This window comes from Euleptes europaea, chromosome 9, assembly GCF_029931775.1.
Source record: "Euleptes europaea isolate rEulEur1 chromosome 9, rEulEur1.hap1, whole genome shotgun sequence".
Lineage (NCBI taxonomy): Eukaryota > Metazoa > Chordata > Lepidosauria > Squamata > Sphaerodactylidae > Euleptes > Euleptes europaea.
In genome coordinates, this window is record NC_079320.1 from 85378463 (window position 1) to 85405548 (window position 27086).

At 47.0% G+C, this 27086-nt stretch overlaps 1 protein-coding gene across 3 annotated transcripts in view; it reads left to right on the plus strand.

The window, feature by feature from the left end:
- The first annotated feature begins 2747 nt into the window (after positions 1-2747).
- The window catches only part of RAB28 (RAB28, member RAS oncogene family), a 111251-nt gene continuing 86912 nt past the window's right edge, over positions 2748-27086 (plus strand). For all 3 annotated transcript variants that reach the window (XM_056855388.1, XM_056855389.1, XM_056855390.1), the window contains exons 1-2: positions 2748-2834; positions 26036-26132. In XM_056855388.1, coding sequence (XP_056711366.1) covers positions 2754-2834; positions 26036-26132 — 178 coding nt within the window. In that variant the 5' untranslated portion in view covers positions 2748-2753. The remainder of the gene's footprint in view (positions 2835-26035; positions 26133-27086) is intronic.

Below are 27086 nucleotides of genomic sequence, written 5' to 3' on the forward strand. Positions count from 1 at the left end.
TCTGTTGCTCCAGAGACTAGGACACGGAGTAATGGATTAAAACTAATAGAAAAGTGATTCCACCTAAACATTAGGAAGAACTTCCTGACGGTGAGAGCTATTCGATGGTGGTATGCACTGCCTCGGAGGGTGGTAGAGTCCCCGTCTTTGGAGGTCTTTAAGCAGAGGCTGGATGGCCATCTGTCGGGAGTGCTTTGATTGTGGGATCCTGCATGGTGGGGGGAGGGTTGGGGTCACTGGGGATGTGGGGAGGGGAGGTAGTTGTTAATTTTCTGCATTGGGCAGGGGGTTGGACTAGATGACCCTGGTGGTCCCTTCCAAGTCTATGATTCTATGATACCTTTCCCCTCTACCAGTTGGGAATTGTCACTTTTAGATTTGCCTCTTGGGCGAGAATGGACCAATACTTCACAGCCCTTGTAGGGATTTGCATTGGAACTCTGCCTGCAGTTTGTGTTGAGTGGGGAATCCCAGTTCTCCAGACTAGAGTTTACTGCTTTTACCCACTATACCACGCTGGCTCTGTGTTTGGTTGTGGACTTTGTTGGCCTCCTAAACTACATGGTGGCTGTGTCAGTATGGGGAATTTTGTTTTTAGCACCAATTGAGTTCATTAGGAGTGTTTATACTTATATACAGACAAATAATGTGGGCTGGGGGAAATTTAGGAGACTGCTTAAAACCTGCTCCTCCCGGGAAAGCCCATTTTTTTGTGGTTGCTGTCAAGTCAAAACCAAGTTATGGAGATACCATAGGGTTTTCAAGGCAAGATGTGTTCAGAGGTGGTTTGCTATTGCCTGCCTCTGCATCATGATGACCCTGGTATTCTGTGGAGGTCTCCCATCCAAATACTAGCCAGGGTCAAGCTTGCTTAGCTTCTGAGGTCTGATGAGATTAGGCTAACCTGGGGCTATCCAGGTCAGAGGGCGCTGTCCATTGCTGGCTCCTATGCTGACATAGTTATGCCAGCACTTGGTTCATGCCGGCGCAGCCTTAGTGCTGTGCTGGGCTGGCATAGCCCCCCCCCATCCCAATTTACAATCTGTGTGTTCCACCAGTGTGGGGCTCAGTTGATATCTTAAGCAGTTTATAGAGTGGCTTTAGGATTGTGCCTTGAGTAACAGAATAATGTATAACAGGCAATTCTGAACACTGGTTGCAGAGTTCCTGCCTTTTGTAATGCCCCCACCCCCCGCACCACTTGGGCCAAACACATACCAGCATCTAGAACACTTTTGACATTCTCTGAGCACATCCCATTATCGGGACATAGACTAGACCTCTATAGTCATTTCAGACCCAACATCCACCTTTAATCAAATTCTATTTTTGCTCTATTATTTTGTATTATTGCATATATTGTATTATTGTATATGCCCATTGTCCTCCTTTTCAAGGATGACCAAATGCCAAGGAAAACAAGGAGGTACAGGTAGGGTTGTCAACCTCCAGGTGTGGCCTGGAAATCTCTCAGAGTTACAACTATCTCCAGACTACAGAGCTCAGCTCCCCTGGAGAAAATGGCTGCATTGGAGGGTGGGCTCCAGGACATCATACCCCACTCTGGTCCCTCTCTTCCCCAGGCTCCATCCCCAAATTTCCAGCAATTTCCCAGCCTGGAGTTGGCAACCCATGTCAACAATCTTCTTCTGCATATTAAAAACAAGGGAACACCGTCCTTAATAACTCTTTTTGCATATTCACAAACAACAGAAGAAGATAGTAGGTAAAGGTCCCCTGTGCAAGCACCGGGTCATTCGTGACCCATGGAGTGACGTCACATCCTGACGTTTCCAAGGCAGACTTTGTTTTAAGGGGTGGTTTGCCAGGGCCTTCCCCAGTCATCTTCCCTTTACCCCCAGCAAGCTGGGTACTCATTTGACCGACCTCGGAAGGATGGAAGGCTGAGTCAACCTTGAGCTGACTACCTGAAACCGACGTCCGTCAGGATCGAACTCAGGTACTGAGCAGAGCTTTTGACTGCAGTACTGCAGCTTAACATTCTGCGCCACCGGCAATGTGATTATTATTTTCAAAACATTTTCTCTTTGTTTAAATTATTGCTTATTTGTGTAAATTAAATTATTTCTAGTCCTCATCAATAAAGATAAAAACAACGGTCTGTGGTTTTTTAAACTCAAAATGCATTCATTGTAAAAAAAATTTAAAAACCCCCACCGGGCCGCACATTTCCCACCTTGCAGATTCAGAACCAACACCCCGCCCCCATCTGAAAGCAATACGCATGCGCTCCTCTTTCCCGGGCGCCAAGGGCAGACTTCCTGCGACTCACTTTTTACCATATTAGGTAAAAGGGGCGTTCCTCTTAGCGAGTCACCTTTCACCCTCCAAGGGCCTTAGTTACCACGCCGGGCGTCACTAGCAGCCCGAACCGTGACGCCAGCCGCTTTGGACTAAACCATTAATTTGTAGAAGGGGCGACGGCACTCGTGATCAATCCCACAGGGAGCCCATTCTCGCTCCCGCTTTTTCCGGCCCCGCGCTTCTTAAGCCTTCCACGAATTCTTCCCCTGTCCTTCGTCATCTTAGTAAACCCCCACCCCCGCCGCAGATTCGGCCGTCTTCATCGCCTTCCTTCCCTGTCCCCCCCTCTCGTTCTGCCACATGGTCTCGTCCAGCGCCGGCCATAGCGACCGGCGTCGAGGGGGCGCAAGATGGCGGCGGCGCTGGTTTTGCTTCCGTTGCCGCCGTGAGGAGCGAATGAGCGCGGGGCTCCTCCTGGCCGCCGGGCGATGTCGGACTCGGAGGAGGAGGAGGAGCGCCCCGACCGGCAGCTCAAGATCGTGGTGGTGGGCGACGGCACCTCCGGCAAGGTCAGTCGGTCAGACAGTCTCGCAGAGTCTCGCGACGTCGACGCCTGGACCGACCTGGCGACGCGAGCGTCAGGCGCTCTGGACGGGGAGCGGGACTGCCGGACGTGGGTTCGAATCCCGATTAGTCCTGCTGCCCCCCAGTTTGTTAATAATAGCCATGCCCTACTTTAGAAGGCTTCCTGTGGCAGGGTTGCCAACCTCCAGGAGCTGCCTGGAGATTTCCCAGTATTACAGATGACCAAGATCTCTTGGAGAAAATGGCTGCTTGGGAGAGTGGACTCTATGACATTATACCTTGCTGAGGTCCCTCCCCTCCCCAAACCCACCTGCCCCAGGCCCAACACCCCAAATCTCCAGGTGTTTCCCAACCCAGAGTTGGCAACCCTATGTGTAGGGTTGCCAAGTCCCTTTTCACCATCGGCGGGAGGTTTTTGGGGCGGAGCCTGGGGAGGGCGGGGCTTGGGGAGGAGAGGGACTTCAATGCCATAGAGTCTAATTGCCAATGCAGCCATTTTTTCCAGGTGAACTGATCTATTGGCTGGAGATCAGTTGTAATAGCAGGAGATCTCAAGCTAGTACCTGGAGGTTGGCAACCCTACCTATGTGGGGAAGGGTGGCAGTGCTTTCTCTAGCACAGTGAGGCTTGATTTGGTGTCTTGTGGAGAACCACAATTACCCCCCACCACAAAAGCCACGTGGCTACTTCCTTTCCTTTATCCCTTGGAAGCTCCTTGATCCGTTGATCTTGAATAGCGTAAATCTAATGTTTGAGGGATATAAGGACTGAAATAAATCTTGCCACTAACAATGTAGCCTTGAGATCCCTGTCGCTTAATAAAGAAGCCATTATGTCAGACACAGAGGAGTCTTGTGGAGAACCACAATTACCCTCCCACCACAAAAGCCACGTGGCTACTTCCAAGCATGAAATAGGGTTGCCAGCCTCCCAGAATTAAAACTGGTCTCCAAAATACAGAGATCAATTTCCCTGGAGAAAATGGCAGCTTTGGAGGGTGGACTCTATGGTATACTGTAGATTCTAGGTGAAATCCCTCCCCAAACACCACCCTTCACTGGTAACACCCCCAAATCTCCAGGAATTTCCCAAGCTGGAGCTGGCAACCTTATATACAATAATGTAACTGTTAATATTAAGTATATAATTATACCAAGAGGCTGTGGCAAGGGGTAGGTGGAGGGGTGGCTGGAGTGGATTGTGCTTCCTTCCCAGGCATTAGGCCTGGAGCTCAGGAAAGTTAGCGGCTTACCCATTCTCCATTCCCTCCAATGGTGGCTGTTTCACAGTGTGATCCACCTACCAGGCAGTGGCCTACTCCAGTTTCCTGGAACATGGGGCAGGTGGCACATTGGGGAATGGTGCTAAGAAGAGCCACTGTGGCTCCTGAGCCACTGAGTATGTCTCTAGTACATCTGCCTCCTGGCCTTCCTACAAAGAGATTGTGGGTCTTTCTTCCCTTCTTTTTTATCCTCACAACAAACTCTTTGTGGTAGGCTCTGCTGACTGTGTGTGTTTGTGTAAGAGGGTGGGGGGCAGACTTTAAGTTGGCCAGTGTTTTACATAATAATAGTGGGGCTTTTTCTGTTTTCCTGCACCTGACAAAATAATATAACCATTCCATCATACGGCACTCCATCTATCAAGATCTCATTCATTGTACTTCAAATGATAAGAACATAAGACGAACCCTGCTGGATCAAACTGGTGGTCTATCAGATTTATTTATTAATACGGTAAATGCCATTAAAAACATTCATATCAGTTACAGAAATAAAACTGGAGAATATACAATAACTAAAACTGTAGGATAGACAGTTTATATAATTTAAACAGACCTTGAATTAATAAAACATTCTCCTTTTTAAGTTAAATTACCAAACCCCAGCTTTGTCTGACGGATCTTATATATTGTGGTACAGAATTTCGCTACTTGCTTCACCCTCTGGTCTGACCCATCCCATAGGAGATTCCTCAGCCTCCCTTCCTCGGAACTATCCTTTATTAGATCAAGGAGAGGGGAAATTAGCCTGCATCAGACTTCCTGGTAGAAAGAACACCTGAAAAAGACATGCGCAGTAGATTCAACTTCACCTGACTTACAGGGACATCATTCTGACCTTGGTAATCTCTTCTAGGATCGCTGAGGGCAGGGCAGAACTTCCAGCAAGCAAAAAATCCCTTCCTTGTTTGTTCATTTCCAGATATGAAAGATATTCTGCTGGCGCTAACACATACCTATTATTGTCTGGGGCCAAAAACGCCGGAGAGTTCACAAGCTCATTTTGACGTTCAATGTCAAAAAACCTCTGCCTGATTAATTGCTTTGCGTGATCAGTGTTAAGCTCTAACAGAGAGTGGGTGGAGAATCCTAGGCTTGTGACTCTCCTTTCAGTCTGTTGCCACCATCTGGGTTTAAAATCATCACCAAGGAGCAAAGGCAGAAGGCCTTCAGTTGCACCTATCACTATCAGTCAAAGGTAAATGGAGGAAGGACTGATCCTATCCTCTATCTTTAACATCCAAGTTTCCAGGTGTACCCAAGAGTTTGATACGCATGGTGGTACTTGAAGTATTGCTCTAGGGAATTTGGCTTGGACCCGCTCCAGCGGAGCATAGCTGGACCTCGAAGAACCCAATAAGGTTCCATATAGCATCTGGGTCAAAGACTTTGCCTTGAACCATCTTAGGGCAGCTGGGATAAAATAGGCTCCCCTTGCGCGGTAAAATTTTATTATACTGTAGGATGATCTTTCAGCTACATTCGCTGCCCGTCTATGGTGTTCCGTTTTTAGTCCGTTCAATTGGAAAGTCACCCCTAGGTATCTGATGGACTTTTCCTGTTCAATTCTTTTCCTGCTTATATACCAGGCCCCGTTTTTACGATATGGTGGTCTATCTATTCCAGCTTCTATCTATTCCATATCTATTCCAGATATGGTGGTCTATCTATTCACATAGCAGCCAACCAGCTGCCATAGAGCAGGGATTCCCAGCCTTTTTGAGCCTGTGGCCACCTTTGACACAGTGGAGCAGGCACAGTCATAAAATGGCTGCTGCAGGAGGTGGAGCCAACCATACAATGGCAGCCTCAGCTTATCTTCCATCACACAGTGCTTGTGCTTTGGTGGCAGCTGCTGCTAAAGCAATATTTTTAAACATCTGCACAGCAAGTTAACCCTGACCTGGATGGCCCAGGCTAGCCTGATCTTGTCAGATCTCAGAAGCTAAGCAGGGTCAGCCCTGGTTAGTATTTGGATGGGAGACCACCAAGGAATACCAGGGTTGCTGTGCTGAGGAAGGCACTGGCAAACCACCTCTGTTAGTCTCTTGCCATGAAAACCCCGTAAGGGGTCACCATAAGTCGGCTGCGACTTGACTGCACTTTACACACACACACACACACAGCAAGTTAAATCTCCAATGGCCAATTAGAAGCCTTGCTGGGCAAAAGCTCCACCTAGCCCTGCCCACTTTCTAAAAACACTGAATGGGTGCCCGGAAAGAGGTAAGTGGGCGCCATGGTGCCCACAGGCCCCACAACGGGGACCCCTGCCCTAGGGTACCAAGAAACAAGCAACAGAGGTCAATGCCTTCACTGATGTTTCCTCCTGGCAGTGGCATTCTGAGGTTTACTGCCTCTGAATGTGGAGGGTACTTTTAAGTACCATGACTAGTAGCTACTGATGGATCTCCATGAATTTATCTCATCCCCTTTTGCTTGTGGCCATCACTGCCTTCTCTTGCAGTGTATACCACAACTGAATCACTAGTCTGGGTGAAGAAGGACTTCCTTTTGTTTGTTTGAATCAGTTGCCCATCACCTTCATTGGTGCCCCCAAGTCCTAGTATAATGGGAGTGGGAGAAGGAGACCTCTCTATCCATACATGATTTTTATAAATATCATTGGTAGTGCAGGTTTTGAACCTGGGTATCTCACATTATAGTTTGGCACTCTACCACATTACCTCTCTAAATTTTTACTCCCATCTCCGGGACCATGCCCCATCTCACCTGAGCATGTCTTCTTGCTCGTCAAGGTGGAATAGGGCCTGCAAGTCTGAGCAGGCCTGTTCCGCCACATCTGGTGGTAGCGGTGGGATTTGACCAAATAGAGAACATGATTGGCCAGAAGTTTAAATTTGGCTTTCACATACACAGAGAGAGCAATGGATGTTTTGTTTCCGGGTCGACTGGAGTAGGGGCAGATCAGACTAGCTAGGATGGAACTGGCAGAGCAAGTGAGAATAATAAAGATGTCAAAGCACAAGCTGCAAGAAGAATGCCAGAAGCAGTGGATAAACTGTGAGAATAGGACTGCAGATGAGATGAAGGCTCTCCTGCTAAGCAGTGGCACATCAGTAGGGGCAGCAGCAGCTGGGCACCAAAGGCCACAGGACAAGGTCCTGCTCGAGGAATTAGAGCTGGAAAGGTTGTGGCTACAGGAGAGGAGGGAGGAGAGAGAAGCCCGCATGAGAGAACTTGAGAGGGAGGAAAAGCTGCAGGAAAGGAGGGAGAAGATGCAAGAGGAGCACCTCGAGATGATGCACCTGCAGGCTGACCAAAGCAGGAAAATCAAAGTTATCCCCAAAGATTTTGCTCCATACAGGGAGGGGGAAGTCCCCTCAGTATATCTTGCTAATTTTGAGAAAGCAGCTAGCCAGTGGGAGGTTGCAGAGGCAGACTATATGGCATACCTCTGTAGCATCTTCTTTATTTTTTTATAAATATTTTATTAAATTTTCAATATATACAAACAAACATAAAATGACACATCCATTCACACAGTTTATACTCCTTCGGGGAGTCTGTTTCATCATACATCTCAAAAAGTCTTCTACATTATCAGTATGGTTTGCATATTAAATTCCGTCTATTCTAATTATAAATTTATATATTCCAAATCTTACATCTATCAATCTATCCCTTTTGTTGAACATAGTCCAAATAGCTTTTCCATTTTCGTTGAAATTCATCAGTTGTCTTCTCTCTCAACAAGCCAGTCAGTCTGGCCATCACCACGAATTCATCCATTTTCTGTTGCCATCTTTCTACATCTGGAAGGTCCTCCTGTTTCCAAAATGTTGCCAGTATCAATCTGGCCGCTGTTGTCATATAGCCGAACCCAAGTTCCTGTCCAAATTATTAGGTTCCACTCCTAGTAACATAATCTCTGGATTTAACGGAAATTTTATTTTTAAAATTTTCTGCATTTCTTGATGTATTTGTATCCAAAATTTCTTGACTTTCTTGCATGTCCACCACATATGAAAATATGTTCCGTCTTTATCTTTACATCGACTATCTTTCCAACATCGACTATCATATGACTCATCCATTTTTTTAATATCCATCGGTGTGATATACCATCTAAAAATTGTTTATACCAATAAAAATTGTTTACCAATACGTAAAATTGTAGCATCTTGAGTGGGGAACTGGCTACCATCTACCATAGCATGCCCAGGGTGGAGAGGGGAAGTAACTTTTAAAGATTTCAAAACCACAGTTTTTAAAAGGTTCAAACTGGGGGCGGAGCATTTTCGAAACCAGTTTAGGGGCTTATCCCCACAGCAATGCAAGATCTATTCAGAATATGTGATAAAGATGAGTGAGATTGGGAGGAGATGGGTGGAAGAAGCAAAAGTAGGGGACTTTGAGGCTTTATTCCAGTTAATGGTGCTAGACCCATTTTATTCCAAACTTCCCAAGGAGCTGAAATGTCTGGTAAAGGACAAAAGGCCCAAGGATGCTTCTGAAGTTTCAGAACTGGTGGATGAGCTGGTGCTGGACAGGGAGGGGTTGGACTGGAGGATTTCTCAATTGGAAAGGGAAGGGAAAGGGTTCCAGAGGGGTGGGAAGGTTGATTCTCAACCCAAAAGGGAAGGGGCTTCTGTTCAGGCAGAGGTTAAGAAAGCCCCTGATTTGGCTAATTGGAACTGGCCCCAGGTCAGGAAGTACTTTAACTGTGGAGGTATAGGCTACTTAAGGGCTGCCTGTCCCCAGTTACAAGCAGAGGCCTCCAAACCCACTCCAAAAGCACCAACCACCCCTAAAGTGAAAGAAGAGCAAGTGGCTGTGGCTAACCATGAGTGCCTCTTCACCACCATGGAACCTGCTGAAGCCTGGGGTGATTATGTAGAACTGGTATGGTTGAGAGACTGGTTGGTTTTGGCGTATTCTGACACAAATTCTTCAGTGACCCTGGGGGGCCAGTACTCAGTAAATGTGGTAATGCACAGCCAGGCCCTAAGGGGTGGGGTGGGGGGAAGAAAGCGTCTCTGCAGAATCAAGCGCTCCACCACCCAGGGGGGAAGAAGTGGCTCAGGTTACTGTAGGAGAAGAGGGAGCCCAGTTGACCCAGGAAGGGGAGGGCCAGCCCATCTCAGACCCAGAGGGAGGGGTCTCCCAGGAGGGGGAAGGGTGCAGTTCTCCCCAGGAGCAGCCAGAGGTTGTGGTTCTTCCTGGTGAGGAAGAGGATCTGTCTCACTTCAGTGCAGTAGAGGTTAGAAGACAGAGGTAGCAGGGGAAGGGTAGCAGGGGAATCCAGTTGGAGACTGGATTTCCCTAGTGTCAGGCCTTTGCCTTTTAGCTAAAGCAAAGGCTCTTGACATGAATTAGGCCAGGTTCTGGCGACACGTCAAGTCCTTGGTTCTCATGCCTATGAACGTCTGTGTACAGTTTCGCTCATCCTGTTTTCTGCAGCTGTGGTAAGGTTTAGGCTATCTTCCTGGGAACTGCTTATCTCAGGGTTGCTTAGCAATGTTTATCTTTTCAGTCCGTAGTATTTTAAGCATGTAACCTGCCTGTGTTCCCCATTACTGGCCTCACCAGCCTGCAGGCAGTCAGCCCTTTAATCTGTCTTTTTGCTCCTAATAAAGTATTACTGCTTCAGAGCTACCTGCCTGGATGAGTTTGCTTATGAGATGCTAGGGATAGATGCCTGATCCTGACACCTAGTGAGGAGGAAGACCTGTCTTGCCTCCAGGGAGGGCCGGTGGAGGAGACAGAGGGAGAGGTGCAGATTCCACAGGAGTTTTGAAGGGTAGTGAGGCTAGTGTTGGCTCAGAAGAGCAGATAGCTGAATGCTTGGGGGAGCAGGAGGAGTTCCTGGACGAGGTTCAGGGTGACCCTAGTTTGGAACGGCTTCGTCAAGTAGCTGTGGACCAAGAGGTAGAATTTCTGAGACTATCTCTGAACAAGTAGTTTGGAAGCAGGGCCAGTTGTATAGCCTCTGGTTTCTGCAGGGCAGAAAGGCATCCTGGGGTTCGGTTAGACAGCTGGTGGTTCTAGGGAAGTACGGGAAGAGACTCATGGAGTTGGCTCATGATATTCCATGTGCAGGGCATCTGAGGATCAACAAGACTAGGCAAAGGCTTTTGTTGAACTTTTACTGGCCCAAGTTAGCACAGGATGTGAGGGAATATTGTTAATCCTGTCCCACTTGTCAGAGAGTGGATGCAAGGCAAGGCAGCCAAAAGAGACTTCTCTCCTGGCTCTCAGCAGTTTTAATCCTTCCATTTCTCCACCCACTGACCAGGACAACCTGGGTCAAATAAGTTTTTCCTGGAGCCCCTTCTAGCATTTTAAAACGTCCAAGTTTCTGCGGTAATATTTACAGCATTTTCAGTATTACAGAATTTAACACACTATCGACATATGGTGCTAGTCCTATTGTGACTGTATGAGGCTGTTTCTGTCCCATAACACACTTCCTTTTGTTTATTACAAAATTTGAGCTTTTTGTTCTCAATTTTTAGTTTTTCTTTCCTCTCAGATTGCCAAAACCGTATGAGACTCTTTCTGTCCCTTTCTTTTGTTTAGTGCAAAATTTGGTGTTTTTCATTTTTCTTTTCCTGCCTCTCAGATGGCAGAAATTTAGATACATATGCCATGGAAGCATAGGGTGTAGCTGGTTGCCATTCTCTTTCTTCAGGATAAGGTGCATTTGCAATTTCTTGCAATTTAGCTTGCAGAAAATGAAGGCATTTATGCTTTTGAATTTTGTAAGTATGCAATTTTGTATGCAAATGATACATGCTATGTTGTAAAAACAGTCAAGTAAGTTTAATCTTGATAAGAGGTTAAGTATTGCATATATTTCAATTTTTCCGAAAATGTGTGTTAAAATCCATGTAATACTCTTTTATGAGGGACAAAGAAAAAATGAAAAATAAATATTCTGCAATATTCTTAAGAAAACTTATGTCAGGCAGACGTTGCAAAAAATAAAACATTTAAAGAGGGAAAAGACAGACTCTTCTGCCAGCTCTGGTGAGGTTAGATGCTGACAGGCACACTGAGTAGTTCAATGGCCATAGGTGTTGGATTCCAGAACTTGCATCATGGGGGAAGAAAAGCTGGGGGGAAACACCTCCACCTCCAAAATTTCCAGAAATTTCAAATCTCTAATCTAGTCCAGTGTTTTTTTCCCCAAGAGTGGCAGGGCAGATGCTTGTCAAAAGGTAAAGATGGGCCTGACGGTGGGTTAGACCAATTGCTGCTGAAGGGCATTTATGTTTACCTTTGCTGGTCCCAACTCTAGGGTCTTTCTCAGATCTGATGCCTTGGGTCCTTTTAACCGTTAATGCCAGTACCTTTCATACATACAACGAGAACTCCAACATGGAGCCGTTTCCTCTTTCCATGGACAATAGTGCTTTACTTGATACTGTCCAGATAGGCACAGGCAGAAGACTCTACAGGGAATTCAATCCTGGTTTTTGGCAATATTCTAAGGGAGGCACTTCTCTTGGATTGTGCAGTACTGGTAGTAAAATCTCCCCCACTACCATTATATGGAGGTTAACCATAGTTCAGATCACAGGATTGTCTTAAAAATAATGTCATATTTGACTATATTATTGTATTGCTAGAATTACATGCTTCCAAACCAGTTATGGGCTAGAAAGTAGACTTTTATTATTATACATTTCTGTTATCTTTAAAGTGCTTTTTATGAGGGTGTCGGTGATTATTAGTCTTGCTGTATAGAAATGGTGGCAGAGACAGAGTGACTTGCTCATGGATGCCCAGTGAATTCAAGGCAGAGCAGGGATTTGAACTGTGCTGTTTGAGAGCAAATTGTCTATCCGCTGACATTTGCTATCTCTCTGCAGGTCTTTTAAGAGTTGATTCACATAGATATGTTCCTTTGATGCAGTTCAGGCATTGGGCCAAGCCACGGTTAAGGAAGTCTGCCTGTGGTTTAGAAGAATGTCTAAAATGTCAGTCCATAGTTTGGTTGGCAAACCAGAATCTGTCATAGTTTGAAGTGGGTGTACAAACTGTGGTTTGTGCTAACTGTAGTTTGGTGGGAATTGTCAACTTTCATTATGGCTATGGCTTTACTTTTGTAGACCATTGCATCTAGGGACTGGGTGCTGAGTAGGTGGAAAATGAAAGCAGACTGCTCTAAATCATAGGATGCCTGTATGTCTGGAAACACAAACATTGATTTGGGGACTAAACTATGATTAAAGTAAACCATGGGTATCTGAATTGAATCTCCATGAGCCAGTTCACATAGGTGTGTTAATGACTTGATATTTCATTGATGACATGTTTGGAATGCGTGGATTCCATACGGAAAAATAATTTTGTGCAAGGTGCCATCAGATGATGGTGGAGCTTGACCCAAGATTGCTGCTTCTCACATGCAAATCGTCTCTCATTGATGGTGTCATTGAGCGGTATGATAAATGTCTAAATCCACTATTGGATATATAGCCAGAAGGAAAAACTCTTTATTGGCAGCAACACGTACAAAAATTTTATGAGGCTTTGAAGCAGGTGCATCTTCGGACTTCAGCCGGGACTATCCTCTCATTAACGAGGAGGCTGTACCGAAGCCATAAATCACCCCACACGCCGGCAGCCGAGCACCTCAGGAATCTAGCGGAGATTTTCAGACAGCTATTGCTGAGGGGGAAGAATTACACACTAGAAGACAGAATGTACATTATGCTAGGATCCCTAGATGAAAGCTACCATGTGCTGATAACATCTCTGGAGTGTATGGACGCGGCACGTTTAATACCAGAGTACGTGTCGGGGAGAATTCTTGAAGATGAAGCAAGACGGTGGGAGAGCCAGGATGAGATGGCTGCAGCCCAGGCGAGACCGCATCCGGTGATAAGAGCAGCTCATCAATCATCGCGGCAGACAGCAGCCCAGCAGTGGGAGGGTCACGCGAGAGAGGGACATCCCAAACAGTCTACGCCGATGGCAACGCGGATGACAACGCCGATGACTTCGCCGATGACATCGCCGAAGACACCAGGATGGGAGGCGTTTGTCTACCCTGCGCAGAGTTTGCAGCAGAAGCAAGCGCGTGGAGCTGGTCGGAGGAGCGGTGGCTTCAAGGAGGAACCGGAGGAGTGTGTACTCTTTGTCAGGAAATGCTTCAGCTGTGGCTCAACAAAGCACTTCAAAAGAGACTGCCCTAATGAGCTGGCCAAGAGACGTCAGAGTAAACAGACTGAACATTCCTCACATACCTCTGTAGTACTGGCAGAGGCTGGAGAAGCAAGCAGCCTCTGGCTAATTGACAGTGGAGCTTCCAAGGTTTTTGTTAACTCTGCTGCAATGTTAAACGCAAAGAAATGTTCTGCCAAGAGTCATGTAAGTTTGGCAGATGGGAAGCGTTTGGAGGTGTCATGTGAGGGGGAGGTGTTTTTTCCTGCGTTAAATCACACGTTCAAGTCTGTGCTGTGTGTCCCAGGGCTCGAAAATAATCTATTAAGTGTTTCAGCCCTCACCCAGGCTGGATATACGATGGTGTTTCAGGACAAAGCCTGCCTGATTAAGAAAAATGAGGCTGTGTTGTTAAAGGGGCACATTAACAAAGATGTTTATGTGGTGCACAGTGGCTCAGAAGAGTCTAATGCGGTGGAAGCATTAAACCCTAAACCACATGATGGCTGCCAGCATCTCCTCCACAGGAGGCTTGGCCATATGTCATATTCTACTCTTAGGAAAACCCTAGAGGCATTAGGGGGTGAACTGAAAGTAAATAAGTGCAACTCTTTCTTGGACTGCACAGTTTGCAAATCAGTGAAGAGTAGGAGGGGTCCAGTGGCAAAAGCCAGCAGCAGGGTTAGTAGCCAACCCCTAGAGCTCGTGCACATGGACCTGAGTGGCCCCTATCCGGACAGTGTGTCCAAGAATAAATGTGCATTATGTGTGGTTGATGACAGGACCCGTTTTGGATGGATTTATCTCTTGAAAAATAAGAGTGAGGCTTGTCAAACTATCAAATATTGGCTTGCCAGGGTTGAGAGGCAATTAAACCTCAAAGTAAAAAAGATACAGTATGATAGGAGTGGAGAATTCTTATCACATGCCCTGACTCAGTGGCTGGAAAGTAAAGGCATTGAACAGAGACTTGCTAATCCCGGGGTGCCACAGGAGAATGGGGTCGCAGAGCGCAGAAATCAATACTTGCAATCAATGATGCAAGCTCTGCTGGAAGACTCTCAGCTCAAACCCAGATTTTGGGGAGAGGCGATCAAGACTGCAAATTACTTGATCAACCACTTGACCTCAAGCATAAATGACATCCTCTATAAAGTGTTATATGGGAAGAACCCATCTTTAAAGCATTTGAGGATTTTTGGGTCTAAAGCTTGGGTCAATATACCTTTGCATCAAAGAAGAAAGGGTGGCAAAAGGTCTAAACAATTATTTTTCCTAGGCTATCAGAATGCAGCCAAGTCCTACAGCAGTGATGGCGAACCTTTTAGAGACCGAGTGCCCAAACTGCAACCCAAAACCCACTTATTTATCGCAAAGTGCCAACACGGAGCGGTTCAAAGCTGGGCGGCGGGGAGTCCAGGGAAGGGGAGGGATTTGAACTGCTCCGCTGGGGCTCCCCCCCAGCCAGAAAGGGGCTTGTCCCCCCCAGCAACTTGCCCCAGCGAGCCCAGATGGAGCTCCCCCCCAGCTATAAAGAGGGTGGCCCGCCCAGCAACTTGCCCCAGCGAGCCCTGACGGAGCTCCCCCCTGCCAGAAAGGGGCTTGCCCCCCCAGCCACTTGCCCCAGCAAAGCTCCCCCCCGCCAGAAAGGGGTTCCCTCCCGCCCCAGCCAGAAAGGGGCTCTTCCCCCCCAGCAACTTGCCCCAGCGAGCCCAGACGGAGCTCCCCCCAGCTAGAAAGAGGGTGCCCCCCCAGCAGCTTGCCCCAGCGAGCCCCGATGGAGCTCCCCCCGCCAGAAAGGGGCTTGCCCCCCCAGCCACTTGCCCCAGCAAAGCTCCCCCCCACCAGAAAGGGGTCCCCCCCGCCCCAGCCAGAAAGGGGCTCTCCCCCCCAGCAACTTGCCCCAGCGAGCCCCGACAAAGCTCCCCCCAGCTAGAAAGGAGCTTGCCCCCCCCAGCAACTTGCCCCAGCGAGCCCCGACGGAGCTCCCCCTCCAGCCAGAAAGGGGTTTGTCCCCCCCCCCACACACACACAGCAACTTGCTCTACGGAAGCAAAAGAAGCCGCCCTGCCCGCGACAGGGAGGAAGAGGTGAAGCTGCCCAGAGACAAGGAGGGATTTTATTCTTTGTCTCAACCAAGAAAAATACAGCAATTGCTGGAGAAGTTTAACTTAGTAAATGCAAATGCTGTGGATACCCCAATGGTCACAGGGTATGTGAAAGATGAGACAGAAGGGCAAGAGGAGTGTGACAGAGAGCTATATCAGTCTCTTGTCGGTAGCCTTCTGTACCTTGCTTGCTGGACAAGACCAGATACTTATCAAGCTGTATGTCTCCAAAGCAAAGAGACTGGAAGGCTGCTAAGTGGGTTCTTAGGTATTTAAAGGGCACCGTGGATAAGCAGTTAAACCTGAGGGCAGAGAGAGGAAGTCTGACAGCGTATGCGGACGCATCCTGGGCAGATGAGAAAGATTCCAGATCAACAAGTGGGTACATCTTGTTTCTGGGGAAGGCACCAATTCATTGGAAGTCCCTTAAGCAAACATTTGTGGCTACTAGCTCATGTGAAGCAGAGTATAGCGCCATTAGCGAGTGTGTGGGACAAATAGAATGGTGTCAGCCCTTGGCCCACAGAACCAGAAATCACCACAAAGTCATATAGAGTCCAAACAGATGGCTTTTACTGGTCAAATAGGCATACAGTGCAAACGAATAAAATGACAGCTATGAGAGACTCACTAGCTGGGAGATATTATAAGGCAGGAAAGGCGGGAGATTACACGCATAGACTGAATACAGTTTCCCAGGAGCTGAGTTCCCAGGCCTAGGTATGCGACCTTGGGGGGCAGACAATACAGCGCAGAGACAGAGGCAATAACGAAACCGAGATAGCAGCCTGACATTCTGCTCCCCTCAAGGCCCCCTCCCAGTTCGCAAGGGGGCTGGCCTATCCGGGTAAGCAATGTGAAAGGCGTCGACGAGGTCGGGGGCGGAGACATCCCGTGCACGCACCCATTCGTCATAGGCAGGGGGGAAATGTTTCCAACGGACTAAATATTGCAGGTTGCCATGGTGAACACGGGAGTCAAGGATCTTGGAGACTTCGAAGTGTTCCTCCCCCCCCACCATGATGGGTTGCGCAGGAGGTGGGTCCGGATGCCACTGTGGAGAAGCAACATGGGGTTTGAGGAGGCTAATGTGGAAAACAGGATGCACACGCCTCAAGGATTTGGGGAGAGCCAGTTCCACCGTGACAGGGTTTATGACCCGGGTGATGGGGAAAGGGCCAATGAATTTAGCACTGAGCTTATGGCACGGTTGGGTGGAATGGAGATTTTTGGTGGAAAGGTAAACCAAAGCACCCACTTGCAGATCACCCCCGGGGGAGCGATGTTTGTCAGCTTGCGCTTTGTATTTACGTTTGGCCCGGTCGAGGTTGCTAACGAGCCAGGGCCAAGTGGTACGGAGGGCGTGTGCCCAGGAGGCAATGTCGGGGTTCCCCTCCCCCTCTACATCATCTGCAGGAGCGATAGGACTGAAATCTTGTCCATACACAGCAAAAAATGGGCTAAAACCTGTGGATTGATGCATGGCATTATTGTAGGCATATTCTGCTAAAGGTAACAGTTCCACCCAGTTATCCTGGTGGTAGTTAACATAACAGCGTAAATAACATTCAAGTACAGCATTGACACGTTCAGTTTGACCATCAGTTTGAGGATGGTATGCACTAGACAACCCTTGTTCCACTCCCACCAACTTGAGGAAAGCTTTCCAAAACTTAGAAACGAAACCACTTCTGCGGTCACAAATTATCTTACGCGGAAACGAATGTAAACGAAAGATATGCGTCACGAAGAGGCGGGCCAGTTTCTGAGCAGAGGGGATCCCTGCGCATGGAATCAAATGTATTTGCTTAGAAAACAAATCAGTAACAACCCACAACACAGTTTTACCCCCACTGAGAGGGAGATCAGTCATAAAGTCCATAGCAATCACTTCCCAAGGTCTGCTGGGCGTTTCAAGAGGTTGTAGCAGTCCCGGGGGTTTGCCCTGCGATCGTTTCGCAGCGGCACAAACGGGACAGCTGCGGATGAAGGAGTCAATGTCGGAACGCATTCCCCCCCACCAGAACTGTCTGCGCAATAAGTGAAGGGTTTTCAGAAACCCAAAGTGCCCAGCTGTTTTGGCTCCATGAGCTAAATGTAAAACGTCCTTCCGGAGAGCTTTGGGTACATACAATTTCGAGTCCTTGTACCAGGACCCTCCTTGTTCCAAAACACCAGGAGGTAGGGTATGAGCGGAGCATTCTAAAAGGCACTGGTCCCGAAGGACAGTTAAAAAGGACTCGGAGATGGGGATTTTGGAGGGGGCCCCCCCGTCGGCCATGGAGATCTTAGAAACAGTTATGGGGCTAGTGCTTACGTGCGGCGGCGCGCAGACTGCAGGCGGCTGGGCGGCCGGAGGGGTAGGAAGGGCGGGAACTCCGGTCTGTTGCGGTGGCGGCTGGGCAGCCGGTTGGGCTGGCGGAGCTTGTAAGTTGGGTAAGGTGTGCTGATGCTGGGATCGAGTTTGCACAGCCAGCATAGGTAGGGCCCCACGTTGCATAGGGGTGAACAGAGAGTTGGTGGGTCTCTCGAGTTTTACCGGATATTGTGGTAAACGGGAGAGGGCATCCGCGAGAACGTTCTGCTTCCCAGGGACGTGCTTCAGGGTGAAACGGAACTGAGCAAAGAACTCCGCCCACCGTTGTTGTTTCGCCGATAGCTTATGGGACCCCGTGAGGGCAGCTAGATTTTTGTGATCGGTCCAAACCTCAAAGGGGACTTTAGACCCTTCCAAGAATTGTCGCCATAGAGTCAGTGCATGATGAACTGCTGAGGCCTCTTTCTCCCAGATGGGCCAGTTCAATTGAGCGTGCGCAAATTTTTTTGAAAAGTAAGCGCAAGGGTGAAGAAGACCATCCGGTCCTTGCTGGAGGAGAGCCCCTCCCATGGCTACATCGGAAGCATCGACTTGCACAATGAACATTTGATTTGGGTCTGGGTGCTGTAGCACCGGCTCCGAAGTGAAGAGGCGTTTGAGGGCCAGAAAGGCGGCTTGGCATTGCTCAGTCCATAGGATTTTTGCGGAGGGCAAGGCAGCCGAGCTTACTTTTCCCTTAGTTTTCAGTAGGTCCGTAATGGGTAGAGCCACCTGGGCGAAGTTAGGGATGAATCCTCGATAGAAGTTTGCAAATCCCAGAAATTGCTGTACTTGCTTACGGTTGGTGGGGGGAGTCCAATCGAGGACGGCTTGGACTTTGGCGGGGTCCATGCGAAGACCTTGGTGGGAGATGATGTATCCCAAAAACGTGAGTTTGCTTTGGTGAAATTCGCACTTAGCTAGTTTTGCGAAAAGTTGATGGTTACGCAGGCGTTGCAGAACTTCCCTGACCAGAGCCACATGCTCGTCCATAGTTTTCGAATAAATGAGAATGTCATCTAAGTAGACCACCACCCCACGATATAGAAGGTCACGTAGGATTTCATTGATGAGTTGCATGAAGACCCCCGGGGCCCCTTTTAATCCGAACGGCATCACAAGGAATTCATACATTCCGAAACAGCTAGAGAAGGCAGTGAGGTGCTCATCCCCTTCGCGGATACGGACTCGGTAGTAAGCTTCCACCAAGTCTAATTTAGAGAACACACGGCCTTCCTGTAATTGTCCCAAAATATCTGATATTAATGGGATAGGATAGGCGTTGGTCTGGGTAACCGCATTGAGCTTTCTGAAGTCAATGCACAGGCGAAGGTCGCCCTCTTTTTTCCGGACGAAAAACGCGGGGGCCGAGTTTGGGGCATTCGAAGGGCGAATGAACCCTCTGGCGAGGTTTTTGTCCAAAAAGTCCCGGAGGACAGTGCGCTCGGAAGCGCTCATAGGGTAAATCTTACTCTTGGTTAATGTGCAGTCCTTTACCACTTCAATCGCACAGTCTGAGGCCCGGTGGGGGGGTAAGGCATCACATTCCCTAAGGTCGAAGACATCTTCAAAGTCCCGGTATACAGCGGGTAGAGCCGGTGGTGCTGGGGCAGTAGAGGTTAATGCTGGAACGGGCGGATATAGCAGAGCAAAGTTTTGCCGATGCTGGTCGCAGGTGGGACTAGCGAAGGAGATAGTGTTTGTTTCCCAATCAATACTGGGACTATGTCCTTTAATCCAGTTAATTCCCAAGACCACTTCAAATCGGATAGGGGCTATAGTGAAGTCTATTTGTTCCCAGTGGGAACCAATTCCCATTGCCACCCCTATGGTGCGGTGATCAACTGGACCCCCCTGGAAATGGCTTCCGTCCATTTGGGCAAATTGGACGGGGGCGGGTAAAGCCTCAGAGTCGGCTCTGAGTGCAGCAAAAGTGGTTTCGCTTATGAGAGTGCGACAGCAACCGGAGTCAATTAGTGCTTTGACGGGGATTTGTGGGCCACCGTTAAGTTGTTGTAAAACTGCATCCACGTAGACGGTGGAGTCCACTTCTTTGATTTTGGTAGGAGCATTCGGTTTGATAGGAAGATCCTGAGAGGTCTGTGGAGACGCTCCATTCACCACAGACCGGAGCCGTTTTTTGACAAGTCGAGGGGAGATTCCAGGTTTAAGGCTGGAGAAATCCAAGGATTTTCCTCATCCGAAGAGGGAAAGTTGTCCCCCAATGGGGCACTTGTAATCCGAGACCCGGCGGGGTCGTTGGTAGTAGGCAGGGAGGCTGGGTCCCCGGCATGGAGTGCAGAGGGTGTGGGTCTTCCCGGAGCTGCGCTGCGGGTGGCCGCGGTGCCTCTGCGTGGTGGACGACCTCGGGCGCGGGTTGTCGTGCTGGGACGAAATAATTCCTGGCGGCGCGGGCAAACGGCTGCAAAGTGGCCCATTTCCCCGCAAGTAAGACAGGCACCCCTCTGAAATCGGGCTTCACGTTCCTGGGGCGGACGTGGGGGATTTCGTGGGACGAGCAGTGGTGCCTTGGGTTGAGGCTTTTGGGTGCCTTTTTCCTTGTGCTTTTGACGGACGAGAGAAATAAAGCGTCGGCGGCTTTCCACTTCCTCGGCTAATAGGATCCAGTCTTCGAGGGTATCGGGATCGCCCCGCATGTAAGACCAGTTCAGAATGTCAGGATGCAAGGCTTCCCTGAAATGATGGATCAGGGTGGTCTCGGGCCAACCTACAATTTTACTTGCCAGTCGTTGAAATTCATCGGCAAATTCTCGAACTGTAGCAGAGCCTTGTTTTAATTGTAAGAGTTCCGTTTTGGCTCTTTCCCCCAGGAAGGGGTCCTCAAACCTCCTTCTCAGGGCAGTCATGAAGTTGTTGAGGGAACGAATAGCACGAGAGCGGGTGTCAAACTGGAGGACCATCCAGTCAGCCGCTTTACCTGTCAGAAGGGAAGCTACGTAACGCACCCGGCTATCTTCCGTGGGGAAAAGTTGTCCTTGTTCTCGCATATAACTGTCCACTTGATGCAAGAAACAAGGCAAAGTCTCGAGAGATCCGTCATACATAGTCCTCAATTTGAGTTGCTTCCAAGGGCCGGGCGCAGGTTGACCCGGTTGCACGGGTGGTCCGGGCGGAGGAGCAACAGGAGCTCCAGGAGGCAAGGGTGGAGCAGGCACATTAGCGGGTGGTTGCACGGGTGGTCCGGGCGGAGGAGCAACAGGAGCTCCAGGAGGCAAGGGTGGAGCAGGCACATTAGCGGGTGGCTGTACGGGTACCCCCTGACCCGGTATCGGAACGGGCTGTCTCTGAGCTATCAGGGTTTGTTGTAATTGCCTGTTCTCCTGAAGCATACGTTCCATTAATTCCTGGAGTTGATCAACACGGTCGGAGAGCTCCCGATTCTGGGCTCGTAAGAGATGAACCTCCTCACTTGGGCCACCAGTAAGATGAGGCTTACTGGTCCGGAAGCTTGTGGCCCATTGAGAGCTATCCCCATATAGATCCTCGTCTTCAGACTCTCCTGAGTCTCGACGTCGGTCAGCCAAACGGCGTGCGCGTTGGGTCGCGCGCGACGGGACAAACGCCGGGGAAAAAGACAGACCTGATAGCCCTAGTACATTGTCCTTGGGGCGCGTGTCCACGTTCGCCTGATTTCTAATCCTTGCTGCAGCCGCCCTGGCTGCTTCCGCAGCTTCTCTCTCTCTTGCGACCTTAGCCGCTTCGGCGGCTTGCTGATCCGCAAGAACTTTGGCGTTCTCAAGTCTTAGGGCAGTCTCTGCCGTAATGCGCGGCAAAAGTTCTGTCTCCAGGAGTGAGAGTATGGGGTCGGGTTCCCCGCCCAGCAGAGGTTGTACTCGAACCGCCAGTGCGGGTGCCTCGGCTCCAAAAGTCGAGGTCAAAACTTGAGCCAAGGTGGCTACCGGGGTGTCCTTTGTACATTCCACAAGGAGAAGAGCGGTGCTAATAGCGACTCGCTTGGCCTCAGCCTGACAGCTGGCTGCATCCGGGATCAGGGAAAAACCCTCCGGCGGGGCTCCCGCCATGGTAGAAAGAGTTTCTCGAGAAATAAGATTATCCAAAAGTCCAGTTAATATTTGTAAATCCTCAGTCGCCAACCGGGCATCGTCCAGTAATTGATCCAAGTCTTGAAGATCTAAACGAGCATCAGTATCCTCCGACGTTAACATCCAGAGAGTTCCTGTAAGAGATTGCCACTGTTCCTGTACCAGTCCCCTCAAGCGGCAAACCTCTCGGGTCGTCCGGAAAAGTTCAGCGATTAAGTCTTGTAACAGAGTAGGATCCTCAGAGAAGGGCTCCAGGGTAGTAGATCACCTGGAGAGCTGCACAGCTCCCATCCAAGTGGCAGGCGAACCCCCCTGGGCTCCAGCCTGGCTAGTAGAATGGTGAAGAGGAGATAGCTGTCATAATGTCAGCCCTTGGCCCACAGAACCAGAAATCACCACAAAGTCATATAGAGTCCAAACAGATGGCTTTTACTGGTCAAATAGGCATACAGTGCAAACGAATAAAATGACAGCTATGAGAGACTCACTAGCTGGGAGATATTATAAGGCAGGAAAGGCGGGAGATTACACGCATAGACTGAATACAGTTTCCCAGGAGCTGAGTTCCCAGGCCTAGGTATGCGACCTTGGGGGGCAGACAATACAGCGCAGAGACAGAGGCAATAACGAAACCGAGATAGCAGCCTGACAAATGGTTTGTGTTCTTAATGAAGGAATTGGGTGTAAATGTATCCCTGCCAGTACAAGTGTTTTCAGATAACGAAGCAGCGCAAACTCTTTCTAACGAGCAGTCATTCCGTGGCAAGAGCAAGCATGTCAAGATAAGGTATCAAAATGTGTTGGCTGCAATAAACAATAATCTGATAACAGTAATGAGATGTGCAGGTGTAAACAATATTGCAGATCTGTTCACCAAGGTGGTGAATTGCAACAGATTCTTGCAACTGTCAAAGCAAATATGATAAACTTGAGAAGGAGTGACAGAATATGCAAGTCTGTTCATATTGGCAATGACAGGTGGTTTTAGATTCAGGGGATCTAAGTGTCAAGCTAAGCTGATGCAATAACCTGGAAAGCCCCTAGAAGGCCTGAGACTGAGTTAATGAGTTGCACCTGTAGGGTGACTCAGCCTGAAGGTGATGAGTTGCACCTGGAGAGTGACTCAGCCAGTAACACTAATTGCTGCCTGGAGATGGCATCTGTATATAAGTGTAAGACTCTGTGAGTCTGGGTCAGGAGATAGTGGTGGAAGAGTGTGTATATAGCACTGTGAATAAACAACTGCATTTTCTACAAGCTCTACTGGTACTGGTGGTTAAACAACTGCATTTTCTACAAGCTCTACTGGTACTGGTGGTTATTCCTGGGCGTTGGCACAATCCGCCAGCTCCCGCAACAGAGTCTAGGATGGACGGTTGTGGGAGTGCAAAGAAATGGAAGACTAAGGCTCCAACTCCGAAGAATGCTTTTCTTGGGCCTAAGTCCTGTTAAATAAAATGGGGCTTACTTCTGAGTAGACCTGCTTGGGATTGTTCCCTAACAGGCAGCGGACTGAAAGTCCAGTTAGGAAAAGTGTAAATAACTGATCTGGCAAAAAGAAAAAAAAGTGGGCAGAGAATTGCTACCTCATTAGTTGACCACTAATGAGATGAACAACCTGTAGGAGTAAAATTAATATACTTGCACTTCACATGGACAGAATTTTAAAACGGTTAAATATCACTCTCCCTCTCCACTCCCGATCATCCTGAATGTTAGAAACTGCAATTCAGTGAAGGACACTCTGACTGCTCTGAGCTATGCTGGATACCCCCAAAGGCCTGATTAGGTTCCCAGGGCCTCACATTTGACAGCTTTGGTGAAACCCCAATAATTGGCTGTTCCTGATGGGAACATTGATCAGGGACATTTCCAACTGTCCTCTGGTATCCCTTAGTGTTCTGCGCATTAACTAAGGGCACTCGTTTTGACCCATAAAGTAACTTCCCTTAATCCGTAGAACTGGTGCTGGGATGGGGCCTGGTGGTAAGCTGCCATAGCCTCCAAGGCTAAGGAAACTTTTGGCTTGATTTGTTAGTCGTCTAGCATTTCAAATTTAGTCTACAGTGTGTAGATTTCTGAGAAGTTGAAGTGGTGTGAAATTAAGATGAATGTAAAGGTTTTGTTTTGAATTCTTGACTGCCTATGGTGTGGTTTGTTTGTTTTTTGTTATTTGGTGTGCTTATATTATTGGAAGGTGCGGATTGGTTTCAAGGTATTGTTTTCAGTACTCCAATATGTTGAGGACAAAACGTCTGTCTGGTCCTACAAACTTGAGCGTGTATTTTAAGTTTGGGAAAATATAGAAAGACAAATGTTAGAATTAGTTTTCTGGAAGCCTGTTGCTGAATAGAAGAATGTGAACTGCTGATACCACTACTTGGAGTATAAATATTTGTGCTTGAACTAGAAGTCTTGTTTTTCTAGGGTTGTAAGAGTAGGACCTCCAGTGCAGCACATTCATTAACAGCAAAATATAAGGGGTCCTAGACAGCCACTGATTTTCTGCTCTACATTCTTTCTCATTAAGGAGAGGATGTAAGAAGGTGGCTTTAAGAGAACTTTTCTTTGCTGCTGATAACTTTTTGCTCTTACTAGTAGTTGTTAACCCAATGTGTGTTTTCATTAACACCTTTAGAAACCTTTAGGGAATATCAAGTGTTGGAGAGGGATAAAACTAATATTTATAATGTCCTTAAATCAAAGAGGGAGGAATAAAGTAGATAATCTTACCAGAGGTTTCTGTATTTTCTAAATTTACATCTACATTGTGCATATTTTTGCCCCTGACATTCAATTTCTTATCAAAAGAAGGTCACATTTAAAGTTGGAATCAGTTTGTGGGAAGAGAAATGTTGGCAATTTCCCCCATGTGTCTTTTTCATGCTTCTGTTTTCATTTTAGAATTTTCATCAGTGTATTACTGTATTTATATACTTTCTGTTAAAGTATCTGAAATTACTATTCTTAATGTGCAGTTTTCAAATCAAAAATTTAGAAGAATGGTTGGTTTGAATATCCTTTTTATTGTAATGAATAGAATTACTGCAATTACTGATACATCAGCACAGTACAGCTTGTTTTCTATATTTTTGCAATCTAAAATTAATGTAATCCTTCCAGAAAACACCTTTTATTTTAAACTTGTAATAATTGAGGCTCTGGTCCCGAGTACACATATTAGGAAATGCATTCCATGGTATTCAACAGGTGTTATTTCAAATACTGCAAGTTTCTTAATAGTGAGTTTAGGACTGGAAACCAATATAATATTAGGAAAATGTGTCCTCTAAACGAGTATATATTCAAGGGCCTTCACATTTGACAGAGTAGGTTAGTCCTCATGAACCCACACACATGGAGAAATGAATCTGTCTGCCTCAGTTCTCTATCTGAACAATTATCATTAGCCACTGGGGTCCAGCATGTTACGGTTCGACATCTTAGCTGTGTGAGACATTTTAAGCTTTTTTCCCTTTGACCCGCACATCTCTGTGCCGTGTCACTAACTGTTTTCAGATTCCCTCAGCTTCAAAAGTTATTGGGGGGGGGTGTGTACTCCAGAAACACAAGTGCAAAAAACCCTTGGACATATGAACTGTTTGTTTGGCTCTTTGGATCCTGGTGGGGTGTAAATATTTTAATAAATACTATGAGCACAGATTTTTGAGAAATGTTTTCCATGTTACTGCAACACATAATCTGGGATCTTGTTCTGTGTGCTGGAGCAGTTTAGGGTTTTCATATAACATTTGTATATAGTAGGCATTTTTTACTTCATGTTATTTATTCTAAAAAATCCAAAACTGCCAATCAGCCAAAAGACCGTCTTGCAAAAGTTGTCAGTTTTGCTTTAGAAATTGCCTGACTACCGTTGCCATTAAATTAGTAATATATTTGTAATTATGGCATTCAGAAAAAAGTTGACTAAATACATATTTATGAATATAAACTAAGACTGAATTCATATGCTTATTTACCAAAGAGTGGAATTTACTTTTCAGTGGTCATGTGTAGGTTGGGTTGTATGACTGTTATTTGTCTTTCTTTTTACCTGCTGTGTTTTTAATTATTTTATTATCTATTTAAATTGGTATTATTTTCTACATTCCTATGCAAATCACTGAAGCATTAGCAGTCACTGATTTTTAAAAAATGTGCTTTGTTTTTATTTTACTATGTTACTGTTCAGTTGTGGCTTTTAAGATACCAAATGGATTTAATGTGATTCTGTTTTTAGACCTCTTTAGCCACACGCTTTGCTCAAGAAGCTTTTGGGAAGCAGTACAAACAAACCATAGGACTTGACTTCTTTTTGAAAAGAATCACACTGCCAGGTAAGAAGAGAATTAACATGCACAATGCAAACAGTGGGGAAAGCTGAGAACATGCTGTATTCTGAAATAGACAAAATTTAATGTGGTGCTTTAATAATGTTTTAAAGGTGCTCCTTGATAAAGAGTTGTGTATTTGCTGTTGCGTTGTTTTGATTTTGAGATGAGGGTCTCAGGAATGTGTTTGTCTGAGCTTCCTAGATCTGTAGATTCCAAGTAGGTAATGCCCTCTGCAAAGAAAAGAAAAAAGAACTGAAAAAGGTGTTTCTGTTGAAATAAATATGATTTTGGAATGAAATTTTCCCCACTTTTGATTAGGTTGATGGAGTACATGCAGCGTAGCTATGGAGTTGCTAGGCTGAGATCTGTGAATGCTGTCTTATGCAAGGCAGCATGAAATTGCTGGCATTTAATAGACCACTAAAATGCAGGGTCCCAAGGCACTCATAAAAATACAGTTTGAGCATTCAAGATGTTTCACTTCATGATGCAAAGCAACTATTTAGATGCCGGTTGTGCCATGCTGCATGAAAAATATAAAGAAATAATTAAGAAAGAATGGAAGGATCTTAAAGTTTGTTTCAAAACAACTGGGCACCTAAAATGAGCCGTTTGTTCATTTTAGTGTAATTCAATTTGTAAGCATAAAAATAATCCATTAAACGTATTTTCCCTGGTGTGCTTAACAAACCAAAGCTGGAGAGAGCATTTTCACCATGAGACTGGAGGGAGAAATGATAATGTGGTTGGAAGATTGACCTTTTAAAAAAAATATTTCTGGGATGTTTCAGGAAAATACAAATAGAGCATAGTTTAGTTGAACAGTATTTAGGGCATTTTTCTACCCCCCCTCCTCCATTCTTCTGAATGCTAAATTATAACATCAGTAATGAGGTCTCTGAAATATTTAGCTTCAAAAAGCCAGTGTTAAATTTTGGAGAGCCAGTATCAAACTGG